The 13,261-nt window shown below is 47.9% G+C and overlaps 1 protein-coding gene across 1 annotated transcript in view; it reads left to right on the top strand.

The window, feature by feature from the left end:
- The window catches only part of TSKS (testis specific serine kinase substrate), a 30,033-nt gene that overhangs the window by 11,820 nt on the left and 4,952 nt on the right, over nucleotides 1–13,261 (top strand). Inside the window, exons 5-8 of the mRNA XM_084804993.1 lie at nucleotides 1,850–1,933; nucleotides 8,753–9,087; nucleotides 10,051–10,236; nucleotides 11,318–11,476. Coding sequence (XP_084661119.1) covers nucleotides 1,850–1,933; nucleotides 8,753–9,087; nucleotides 10,051–10,236; nucleotides 11,318–11,476 — 764 coding nt within the window. The remainder of the gene's footprint in view (nucleotides 1–1,849; nucleotides 1,934–8,752; nucleotides 9,088–10,050; nucleotides 10,237–11,317; nucleotides 11,477–13,261) is intronic.

Below are 13,261 nucleotides of genomic sequence, written 5' to 3'. Positions count from 1 at the left end.
GGCACAGGGATGGTTCCAATAATCCCCACTCCTACGTATGGTGTGCAGGGAAAATTCACTTTCCCTCCTCCGCCTGCCTGTTCCTGGTGTATCTTAGACACCAGGAGACATCCATGTACGGGGATGACATTCTTAAAGGCTTACTTGCTTAAAATCCAGACATTCTTAAAGGCTTACTTGCCTAAAATCCAGCATCTGTAGGCCCAGACTGTACAGTCAATTCCTGGATTTAAAAAATAATAATCGGATACCTCCCACACTATCTGGGCCTACAGGTTTTGGTTTCTCCATGCACATATATCCTATATTTGAAGATGTCCACACAGATGGATGTCTGAGTTCAACAGATGTTCTAAGTAGGCTAGGAGAGAAAGCTCACTGTTGCTCTCCATCATGCATAGGGGTTGGATCCAAATAACTGTGTCATCTGGTCTGGCCCAAAAGCAAATGGCAATGAGTTGTTTGAGGAGGGGGCTTTGCCAAAGCCTCCCTCTGGAGAGGAAAGAATTAAAAGGCCCTTGGCCAGTGCCTCAGGGCCAAAGCAGACATTACTTTAAGTCTGCATCTACATCTTTCTCTCCATTTTTTTTTTACCCATTCTCCCCATGCTAGGCTCCCAATCTGAATCAGGCCTTCTGCATCTACTCTAGAGTAAAAATGACCAAAAAAGTTTCGCTACTAGATAAAGATTTAAAGTACTGTCAGTTTTGGCCATCAGCTTGTGTGGGAGAAAGTAACAGAGATTCTTAATGTCTTGGGACTGGAGGCTATTCTGAGTGTGAGACCCCACCACCTGCCTGTCCCTTAAGTAGGCCCAGGTTCAAAGCTCCATTCAGCCATGAAACTCACTGGTTGACCTTGGGCCAGTCACTGGGTGTCCTTGGAGTTTCTTAATGCTACAGTTTGAGGATGCTCCCAAATCAGTCACTGGGCCAATTTGGGGCGGGAGAGGCCAGTCTCCCTCCTTATGAAAGCTGATCTTCAAACTTTGCAAACTTTCAGCCTTGCCTACCACACAGGGTTGTTGTGAGGAAACGTAGGATAACAATATAATGAATTAACTGTCCGAGGCCTCTGTAGGCTTGTTCATTGTTAAGATTCTTCTTGTAAGGTAGCAGAGCTCCTTTGTAAGCTAATTAAAATCAGCCTTGCAGAACCCAGAGTGGTTAAATCAGAGCTCCTTGCAAGATCATAGTTTATTTACAAGGAAATTAAACAGAACTGGGCAAATGCTGCCAGGTAGCTCAGATCACATTAGGGAGGAGAATTTACAAGTGAAGCTCAGTCATAAAGCATAAATGCTTTTATCATAGATTCTGTGAGATGATCTGGGATGAGTGCAAACATTTAAAATAGCTTCCCTGTTTTATTCCAAGCAGTGGGGCAGTGAGCAGGGGCTTTAAGGTGGGGAATTGAGCAGAATCTCTTGGATTTGCAGAAATTGGCAAGGAGAGTTAGATGTCAGAATGACATCCATCTGAGTGAGTTGGCGAGGAGTGGGCTAAAGCAGGCGGGAGCACCGCAAGGCAGTTTCTATTTGTTTCCATGGCTGCAGGAGAGCTGCCAGAGGCCAATGGAAATTCCCCTTTTCTTTTAATTAGCTGTTCAGGGGTCTAATATACCATTCACATTCTCTCTCTCTCTCTCTCTCTCTCTCTCACACACACACACACACACACACACACACACACGAGGCAAAAAGAAGAGAGTGTTCAGGTGCATCAACTCCCCGGGACGACTCTTTTCGAAAGAAGGGGGGCAGAGGGCCAAATTAAGAGTCATGTTAGCTGACTCCATTCCTTTTACTTTTTCTGGCTGGCTTCTGGATCCCCCATATCTTCTCCCACAGGAGAGTTGCCGGAAGGTGACAAAATCGGTAGAGGATGCTGAAGTTAAGACCAACGTGCTCAAGAAGAACTCAGTACTCCTGGAGGTGAGTGAAGGATGATGTTTGGGGCTGGAAGGAATGTGGTTGTGGGCCATGCTCATATAACTTTGGGCCAGTTCACACATAACCACAGCCTATTGGTTAAACTCTCCCAAGAGCTTCTGGGGAGAGAGTAGGCCACTTTCGCTTTTACTCAACAACCTACGATCGGCTCATTCGATCGGCTCATTCATAGGTTTTTGAATATGATGAGCCCAATAACAAACCATGATTAACCCAGCAACAAACCATGTATTAACTGCTGCGTTGTTTAGTGCTCTAGACTCACACATCATGCTCAGCAACCTAGGAATGAGCCAATCATAGGTTGCTGATTAAAGGTGGAAGTGCTCTGCCCTGCTCATGCACGACTACCCATGGGTTGTTTAAAGCATGGGCTGTCATTACATGCAAAGTCATTCCAAGGAACTAACTACACATGGGAATGTCAGGAGACCACTTGAAGAAGTCAGATTACTGCTCAATTAATTGTGAGTAATTAGCATTATAATCAGAGCCTGCAATTATGCATGATCACAGTTGAGGAACATGGCCTGTATTACAGAATATCTGTAGCTTGGGCAGAAGGCAGATAATCCTTTTAAAAATCCAGTTTCTAGACCCCTGGTGGCAAAATAAAAATGGTACACATTTTCTGCATACATTTTTAAAGATCAGAGTATCTGGGCTGAGAGGGGAACTTCTTAACTATCCGCCTCCTAAGCCCTGTCTTTCTGCCTTTCTACACCCCCCCCCCTAATTTTGTCAAAGGATCCAGTTATTGATCAAAAACCCCTCCACTTTTCACAAAATTTCAGTCCTGTAATCCTAATAGCAGACTGTTCAAATTACATGAGGTGTGCCGAAGAAGGAAGTTTATGGAGGTTTGCCCAAGTGGTACAATACAATTTATTCCAGACACAACATGTGAAGACAGACGCAATACTAAAATGGAGCTGGCTGAGTCACAGGGTGAGACCGGCTTCCTCCAGGCCTGCCCACCGAAATGACAGACTGACATACTGGCAAATAGAATGACAGCTCAAGCTGTCAGTCTCCCCACCCCCTGCCCCACTTCATGTTTCAGCAGGGTGTCTTCCTTTTCTCTTTAAAGTGCTGCGTGTACATTTATCCATCACCTTATTAATTGAAAACAATGGGGTTGACTTGGTGGCATCACAGGCAATTGGAGCCACATCCTGCTGGTTTCTGTTGCAAACTTGCAGAACCATTCCCCACCCGCCACCCTGAGATAGACCCTGGAGAGGAAAAGATACATTGAACTGAATATGGCAAGGCTTCTTCCAACCTAGTCCACTTGCTCTATGCGTAATATACCTTCCCCCAATGTTTGGAGTTTGTGATAAAAGAATCCAGAACATATCCCTCATCCATGACATGATCCTGGATGAGGGTGCAGACCTGGCATGTATTATGAAGACCTGGCTGGCTGAGGCCGCTGCTCCAACTCTTGCGGCCAAGGTTTTCATATGCACAGCAGCCGAGGGCTGGGGATCGGGGAAGGTGAGTGGCTGTTATTTACCGAGAGTCCTTGGTCTTCACCAGAACCCCTCTCCAGGAGACCAAGGTTGCTGAGTGCATGTACTGGAGGTTGGGCCCGAAGGGCAGTCTGGGGAATCTGCTCATGTACCGTCTACCCTGCTGCATGACTGACTCCCTGGACGAGGTGCTTGAGGTGGTCTCTGATGTGCGTGTGCAGTCCCCTAACTTATTGGTGTTGGGGGACTTCAACGTACATTCAGAGGCCGTCCTCACAGGGGCACCTCTGGACTTCATGGAGACCATAGCTTCCTGGGAGCTGCACCCTATTCCAACTGGGCCCACCCACATAGCCGGTCATGCACTAGACCTTGTGTTTCTTTCTGGAGAAGCGGGGAGTGATCTGGAAGTTGGGGGTATATCCACCACCGCCTTGTCATGGTCAGATCACTATCTGGTGACATTAGACTTCTCAGTTCCACAACCCCTCCGCAGGGGTGGAGGACCCATTAAAATGGTCCGCCCCAGGTGTCTTATAGATCCAAATGGGTTCCTGAATGTGCTTGGGGATTCTCTGGAGCACGCCAACAGCCACTCGGTCGAGACCCTGGTGGGTGGCTGGAATACTGCAATCTCTGGGGCATTAGATCGGGTGGCTCTGAAACGCCCTCTCCCCCTGAACAGGGCTCGGACTGCACCATGGTTCAATCCACAGTTACAAGCTCTGAAACAGGAGGTGAGACGGCTAGAGCACCGGTGGCGGAAGTTCACTCCCAAGATGATCAGGCACGGGCTAGAGCTGTATCTTCAGCCTATCACGTGGTGGTGAAGGCAGCAAAAAAAGAATATTATGCTGCCTCTATCGCATCTGCAGAGTGCTGTCCCAGGAGGCTGTTCCAAGTGGTCCAGAGCCTGGTTGGTCCAGTGGCTCCAGAACTGCTGGAGCATTCTAAGGCCTCCTGTGAGGCCTTGGCAAGGCACTTTGCAGATAAAATTGATCGGATTAGGAGTATTATTCTGTGCGTTCTGGATACAGTTAGTGAGCAAGAGGCGGTCTGTGGCAAACCAGTTTTGTGGGATCAGTTCCAGCTTCTTCCTTCTAATGAAGTGGACAAGGTGCTTTCATCTGTAAGGCCGACCACCTGCTTACTTGATCCTTGCCCATCTTGGCTCATTATGGGCTGCAGAGAGAGATTGGGTGAGGGGATCAGGGCGGTGGTGAATGCCTCCCTTGAGGAGGGAGTGATGCCATCAGCCCTCAAGGAGGCAATGATAAGACCACTCTTAAAGAAGCCCTCCTTGGATCCCCAAGTTCTAAACAACTTTCTCCCAGTCTCGAATCTGCCATTTTGGGGCAAAGTGATTGAGTGGGTGGTGGCGATGCAGTTGAAGGCACACTTGGAAGAAGCCAATTATCTAGATCCATTTCAGTCGGGCTTCAGGCCTGGGCATGGGACAGAAACGGTCTTGGTCGCCTTGGTGGATAATATGAGGAGGGCTCTGGATAGGGGCGAATGCTCCTTCCTTGTTCTCCTTGACCTCTCAGCGGCTTTTGATACCATTGAGCACTGTATCCTCCTGGACCACCAGGAGGGGTTGGGCATTGGAGACACTGTATTGTGGTGGTTCCAGTCCTTCCTCTCCAGCAGGTACCAGAGGGTAGCACTGGAAGAGGAGGTTTTGGACCCGTAGCCGCTCACTTGTGGGGTGCCACAGGGTTCCATCCTCTCCCCGATGCTATTTAACATCTATGCGAAGCCGCTGGGGGCTATCATCCAGAGTTTTGGGTGCGGTGTCATCAATATGTGGATGACACGCAGCTCTACCTCTCGTTCAAATCTTCACCAAGGTTGGCCATACCTGTCCAAATGTCTGGAGACGGTGAGTGGCTGGATGGGGAGGAATAAGCTGAAGCTGAACCCTGACAAGACCGAGGTTTGGTGGGAGACAAGAGGAAGTTGGGGGATGTCCTGGTGTTGAATGGGGTACAGCTACCCTTGAAAGACCAGGTCCGCAGCCTGGGGGTCATTTTGGAGGCTCAGGTGTCAGCTGTGAGCCGGACAGCACTGTACCAACTCCATCTGATACAGTGGCTGCACCTCTACCTTCCCGACCATCTGCTCCCATTGGTAGTACATGCCCTGGTCTCCTCTTGTTTAGACTACTGTAATGCGCTCTACGTGGGGTTACCCTTGAAGATGGTTCGGAAGCTGCAGCTGGTACAGAACGCGGTGGCTCACCTAATTAAAGGCAGCCACCGACGAGATCACATCACTCCGGTGCTGAAGGAGTTGCACAGGTTACCAGTTGTTTTCCGGGCCAAATTCAAGGTGTTGGTTTTGACCTTTAAAAGCCTATATGGTTCCGGCCCAGGCTATCTTAAGGATCGCCTCCAGCAACACCAAACAGGCTGCTTAACAAGATCAGCCTCGGATGGCCTTCTCTCTGTCCCATCAGCCAGGACAGCTAGACTGGTGGGGACAAGGGAGAGGGCCTTCTCTGTGGTGGCCACCACTCTGTGGAACTCCCTCCCTAGGGAACTCCACCATGCCCCCTCTTTAATGAGCTTCCGCCACGCACTAAAAACATGGTTGTTCAGGCAGGCTTTTGGGGTGGGTTAGGGTATTTTTAGAAATATGATGTTTTTACTGTAGAATCTTACTGTTTTAAACGATTCTATTATACACTCTGTACATCGCCCAGAGTGGCTGGGTGACCAGCCAGGTGGGTGATTAATAAATTTAATAAATATATAAATAAAATTACACATGCACACCCCACCGCCTCCAGTAGTATATGTAGGGGCATCTCTGCACTCGCCTAAAATCCTGCACTCAAAATGGGGCTTTCTGCTTCCGTTTTAAATGCAAGATCACGACCCCCTTTTTCACCCACTTCCTTTCCCCCAGCCCCTTCCCCCCTCCTTCTCCCCATATCTGAGTTTTCCATTATCTTTCATTGATCTCGCTCCTCTTCTTGCCGCTTTTCCTCTTTTGTTGGAGGAAACTCGAAGCGGAACACAAGGGGGCAATTTCATAGCTCATTATCTGCGATCTATTTAAAAACAGAACAAAGGGCATTTAGTGCAGGAGACGCCTTGGCAGGTCACGGCATCATGTAAAGAGCCCACAAACTTCCGTGAAGGAGCAATCTCAATCGCGGGATAAAAGCTCCATGTGAAGAAAGCGTCAACTCTATATTTATATTTTATATTGTTCTACTCTGTGGTTTTTGGTTTTAACTTTTGTGAAACTGCCCAGAGAGCTTTGGCTATTGGGCGGTATAGAAATGAAATCATCGTCATTGTCATCATCTGGCTAGTGGCTTAAGGGCCAAACTAGTCGATATGTTAAATATGTCTATACAATAAATGTCCTTGGTTTTTGTTATTTAAATAGCAACAGCGTGGGGTGTGTGATCAGGATTGTGACTGCACAGAGAGGGGAGTTTAATCATCCCCAACCCCAGCGTGGCCAGCCTAATGAAAATCGCCCCAACCTCAGCACCGGGAAGCTGTTCCGAGAAGGATGCATCCATGCACATCATAGCGAGAGACTGCAGGATCACCTGCTGGCACTGTAGACTAGCCTCCCCCAACCTGGTGCATTGGCCATGCTGTCTGGGGATAATAGGCATTGTAGTTCAGCACATGTGGAGAGCGCCCAGTTGGGGAAGGCTGCTGTAGACAAAGAGGAACAGGAGGCAAAGATGGGGGAGAGCAGAGAGTAGGAAACCTAATAATTAATACTCATGCTTCCTCTGCCCAGTGAGAGGATGCTCAGTTTGTTCTGTATAGGATTGTTCTCCCACTAACACAGGGTTGGGGAACTTGTGGTCCTCCAGATGTTCTTGGACCATAACCCCTATCATTCTTTACTCTTGAGCATGCTGGCCAGGGCTGATGGAAGTTGGAGTCCAACAACGTCTGAAGGGTTCCTTAGCCACAGGTTCCTTACCCCTGTTCTAAAAGATCAGATCTGCAGTACAGGGGTGTTGATAGATCCAACGCTGAAAGTTTAAGCAGCATCCATGGCAGATGACACCTTCCACCAGCTGCAACACCTGACACACTCAGCCAGAGATAGCCTGTCCAAAGTTATCCATGCTCTGGCAACCTCCATATTAGGCTGCTACAGTGTGTTATATATGGGGCTGCCTCTGAAGGCTTCTCTCTGAAATGTCAGTCAGTACAAAAATGCAGCTGCTAGGCTACAAGCTGGGATCGGCCATAGGGGCTATATCTCGCCAACTGTTGAATCACTGCAGTGGCTGCTGCTCGGTTTCTGGGCAACATTCGAAGTGCCGGTGTCACCTTTAAAGCCCTAAACTGCTTGGAACCTGCCTGAACTTTCTATTCACCCACATCTTTTAGATGAGTGGTGATTGGGATGAGGGCTGCGTCAGTGATGGTTCCCAACATGCAGAATGCCTTCACCAGGGAAGCTTGGCTAGTGCCACATTTGATGTCCTTCCAGTGCTGGATGATGAAGACTGTTTTAAAGAATTTTCCCAGGCTCCCCAGCATGTCACTGTCACTGGCTTTAATTAAATTGTTCTATCCCTTCTGCTGGACTTTGGCATTCTTCACACAGAGCTTTTATCCTGTGATTGAGATTGCTCCTTCACGGAAGTTTGCGGGCTCTTTACATGACGCCGTGAACCTCCAAGGCGTCTCCTGCACTAAATGCCCTTTGTTCCGTTTTTAAATAGATTGCAGATAATGAGCTATCAAATTACCCCGTTGTGTTCCTCTTGAGTTCCCTCCGTGAAAAGAGGAAAAGCGGCAGGAAGAGGAGTGAGATCAATGAAAGATAATGGAAGACTCAGGTACGGGAAGAAGGAGGGGGAAAGGAGAGGGGGGAAAGGAAGCGGGTAAAAAAGGGAATCGTCGTTAAATGCAGGATTTCAAGCTCGTGTAGAGATGCCCTTTACTGCTTTTGCACCTCCTTGCTTTCTACAGATTTTTAATCGTTGAAGTTTGTGTCTGCTGCTTTATTTGTTGGGGTTATTTTTGAATTACATGAGCCTCCCTAACAGTTTTTAAACTGAAAGGTGGCGTATAAATATAACAAATTTTTAAAAAATTAAATATATTTTTAAAGCTTTTGAAACATTAAAATAATTCTTCTAATGTGTTTTATCATTGGTATTTGTATTTTTTATTATATATGTTGTCTTGAGAGCTTTGGCTATAGGGTGACTCATCGAATGAATGAATGAATGAATGAATGAATGAAAGAAAGAAAGAAAGAAAGAAAGAAAGAAAGAACATAAGGAAGCAAACATTACTCTCTCCTCCCCACACCCTCTCGCCACTCCCTTTAGGAGAAGCTACGTTTCTTGCAGCGGCAAGTCCAAGCAGAGGACCTCGGTCGGCAGGAACATGAATGGCAAGAGCTGGAGCAGCGGATGGCAACTGGGGTCTCCAAACATCTACTGGAGCTCGTAGGCAGCACGATGGCAACCGGCCTGAGACCCCTTGGCTCTGAGGACAGTGAACTGCAGCGGTCCACTGTTGCCATCTTGGCATCTGTCAACAACCTGCGAGCCGCCCTGGAGAGTGGGCAAGTGCGGGCAGGCCCAGGGGACGAGGTGGGCCCTGATGGAAAACCAACCATGGCCTACGCCTCGGTTTGGATCCCTCTGCTGGAAGAGATCAGGTATTGTGGGGATGGAAAAGCAATGGGGATCTGTAAATCTCAAGTTTATTGCGCATTCTTGGTTGCTCACTCACTGAATTGTGCAGGCCCATTACATGATGTCGTCGTTGTCCAGTCATTATTCCACGATTTCCTCCCACCTATCCCGTGTTTTCCTCAAACGGAAAAAATTGGGTATTTTTCCAGATATAGGCAAATGGAGCGCCATGTCCTCCCAATGTATTTCTCCCCTAGGGTGAATGAAGCGCCGAGCGTGGTTGTTGGGGGCGTGGTCATGATGTTGAAGGTGGCGACGAAGGTCTGATGGACGTTCAGCCTTCCCGCTCCTGTGCCATTTTGGCTCCTCGTCATTTTCAGCCTGCCTGTTCAAAACAGAACAGCAGAGCGGCAGCGAGGGCGGGCGGCAGAGCGGAGGAGCAGCAGAGGGGCTGAGCAGCAGGGACTGGCCAAAAGCATGGAAGAGGGAGGCAGGGCCTGGGGAGATCGGTCGGGGGGGGGGGTGCTGTCCATGTGTCAGTCCCCATCCACCAGTAATGTGCAACGGGAGGGAAAGGGGCAGGAGGCAGGAGCCCAGGAGCAAGAATCGCTGAACCTGGAGCGCGTGTAATGCCTCTTCACGGAAACATAACGCAATGGGAACAGCCATCTACAGAGAAGGAAGCGCATGTAAAGGGAATCAGTTGTGATCCTGCATTTAAAACGGAAGTGGAAAGCCCCGCTTTAAATGCAGGATTTTAGGCTGGTGTAGAAATCCTCAATGTCTTGTTAGAACAGGGGTGCAACTTGTGACCCTCCAGATCTTTTGGCCTATGACTCCCTTCACCCCTCACCATTGGCTATACTGGCTAAGACTGATGGGAGTCACAGTTCTGCAACGTCCGGAGGGCCGCAACCTGCCCAGCCCTGGGTTAAGAGGTGCTGGCTTCCACCTCCCGACACAACTCTTTTTCCACCGCTGCTTAGGAAAAGTGTGCAAGAACTGGCAGGGCGATCTCAGCGGGACGGGCTGACCCAGAAGGAGGTGCTGCGATTGCTGGCTCAGCTGGGCGTGCGTCTGGAGGGGGTGCTTCCACAGTGGGAGAGGACACACGTGGAACACAGCCAGGTGCTCCGGATGCTACGAGAGGAACTGGACGAGGTCTCTGCCACGTACGTGCCTCTCCTGAGCAAATAGGCTCCCCCTTTCTTGAAAGCTTGTCCTCCTCCAGGGACCAGGACTGTTTTGCGGCCTCTCATTCTGTGCCTGTAGAATCCGGTGGAACAAGGGCCAGACTTAAGAGGGGGCGGTGGCAGGATCCAAGCCAGCTCCTGCCAGTTTCTTATGAAGACAGGGTGGGGTGGGAGACTTAAAGCAAGGCCAGTGGTGCAGTTAGATCATTTTAGACTCTGATCATAATGGGTTTGATCCAGATCTAGGCAGAAAAGGACTTCCCTGCCCTCTCCTCCCCACAACAGCCCCTTGAAATTTCTACACAGAGCCTTCTGTCCACAGAAAGCAGATCCTAGATCCAACTCAATGGTCTTACCAGGCAGGTGTGGGGACTTTTTAGATGGTCTTGTGTATTTGTTGCTGTGCCCTAGAACATGAATGGCTGAGAGCTTTGGCACTAAAAGAAAACAGCCCTTTTTTAGCCCTCAGGCTTATGCAGATGTCTTCAAAGGGTATTGCCATTCCAAAAATGGCCTTTTCCCCCTTTCTCCACTGCCTCTGCCTGGGGCTTGTGGGATGTTCCATACCCCTCTGGGCCCTCCCATTTAGCTGTATACCTTGTCCCACCATCATCCCACCCTTGCTTAAAAAGAACCGAATGGTGCAAAAATTAAAATATGAGATTCAGAAAAAAAGAAGTGTGGCCTCCAGGACTTTCATAACAAGCCTCCCTAATGCAAGAGGAAATTGGAGAGACCTCCTCGAGTGTAATAAAGAGGAAGACATCATGCAATCCAAGTGGTTATTTTAATCCTCTGCCTGGAAGCAAGCAAGTCAGAGTAGGGAGTGCAATATGCTCGTGCCCACCTCCTCCATGGATGATGGACTTTGCAAGATGAAGTGCTTGGTTGCCCCAGTCCTGGCATCACCACAAGAGACAGGAAAGTCTCCCATGTTACACGGTGTGCAAACCTGTTTCTTTTCTTTTTTTTAATATATAGGCTATAGGGCACTGAATTCAGAAATTGGGGAGGCAGTCATGCCTAAGGCAGCTGCCTTTGACCTTTCTTCACATTCTAGGGCAAAGCGGACGTCGGTGTCCCTCACCCAGCTCCGTGCTGACCTGGATGGACTGTGGCAAGTGAAGCCACTCCTGGAAGATGTGTCCCGGCACCTCTCGGCATTCAAGGCCTTGGAGACACCCGACAGACACCCTGTCAGCTGCGCCAGATGTTCCAGGTGCCCACTTCAGACACATCAGGGCATATGTGGGTCAGGATCAAAGAAATATAGGCCAACCCAGGACAAGGAGGCCAAGGCTAGGCTAAGCAGGGGCAGAGGCAAGGAGACTGGGGTCTAATCTACACAAGCGTATCATCCCAGTACTCTAATGCCACATTCACCCATGGGACACAAGATGCACACTTTGAACCCATTGTGATGTTATTTCTCCCTCCATATTTTGTTTCCCAAACCACTTTTATGACAATTTGTATAGCGCTTGCGGTTTTAATGCGCTACAAAGACGTGTGTTCCAATGTAGTGGTATTGTGGTTTTAAATGTGTTGAACCTGTTTTGCAACAGTTTTCTGCACCTTCTTCCCCCTTCTCATGTCTTTCTCCTCCTCCTTTTGCTCCCTGCTCTTTTCATTCTCTGATTTTTATGGGATTGTGGGAAGGAAAAAAACAAGCACCCAAAATGGCACCATAACCTCCCCCAGACTACGTCTTTCTCCTCCTCATCGGTGGGTTTGTTTGTTTGGTGTGTGGCTATTTTTGTATGTGCGTGTATGGAGCTGTGAAGCTGTGAATTACCGTGCAATTTATTTTTGAACCTCCATTGCTGTGCACCATCAAAGGTGTGCATAAAGTCAGCAGACTACAAAGAGAGAGAGAAAACGGAAACTGAAATGGCAGCATACCCTCTAATTTCCCCTGCCATTGCAGCACTATACTGAGGCTTGAGTCATGTGTTTGTGCTACAAACCCAAACAATAGAACACATGTGATCTTTCAAACTCCTTCTACTTCCCCGGCAATTAGAACACTATGCATTTGTGTGTGGTACTCTGTTGCATCATAAACAGGAGATACTATGCTGTATTTATTAGTATGTGCTTCCAGAGCAACAATTGCATTTTTAAAAAATATCAGTACAACGGTGCCTCGCACCCAAAAGGGGTTCTAGTGTAGCTCCTCCCTGGCTAGCGGAAGGGTTTGGTTTCTCTGATCTCAAGTACGTTCCAAAGCTATTCTAATGATATGCCAGTGGCAGACTTAGCACAAAAGGAAAAAAATGCTTGCACAAGCAGCCTGCACATGTGAGCAGTCTAAAGTCAGAGCTGCAAACACAATCGAGACTGCAGTTCTTGTCTTCCATGAACAGATCTTCGCAATTTTCCAATTCACAGAAGAGAAGGCGCAATATTGTATGAGAAAACAGACTGCTCACATGACTGGTTATTCTTGTGAAAATTGTCAGAAAAGACTCAGTTTTGTAAAAAAAAAAAAAAAAGGTGGGGGGGAGGGGAAATCCAATATCTGGTATAGGGTTTGGATTCCTGAGAATCTCTGCTTTCATTTCTTTAAGAAAAACATTATATTCCTAGTGCTCGTTGAATTGACATATATGTTTACAATATTAAGAGGAGCAAGAACCACTGTGTCTTAAGTGGCTAATTATTTTTCTTGCGCACCTTTCTGGTTATATTCCACACACGCTTGGTTGGTTCCAAATATAATCATACGTAAACCAGAGCCATTAAAATCAATGGGACTTAAGTTAGTCATGACTAACTTAAGTCCCACTGATTGCAATGCATCTACTTTAAGTAGCACTAAATCTGGATTTAACCCATTAGCTCCTTCCTTCCTATGTACCGTGCCTTTCCTCCTCCAGCTCCCCCTTCCTTCACCCCCCAAATACTTCAAAAGCCCAGATATTGGATTTATACTAAAGCTATGCGATATTGATTTCTATGCAAAATAAGCACATTTTCATAGATGCAATAGATGTGCACCCCT

This window comes from Heloderma suspectum, chromosome 6 (genome assembly GCF_057233095.1).
Source record: "Heloderma suspectum isolate Gila_16-S chromosome 6, 16-S_ref, whole genome shotgun sequence".
Classification (NCBI taxonomy): domain Eukaryota; kingdom Metazoa; phylum Chordata; class Lepidosauria; order Squamata; family Helodermatidae; genus Heloderma; species Heloderma suspectum.
This window is presented reverse-complemented; position numbering and strand designations above follow the sequence as displayed.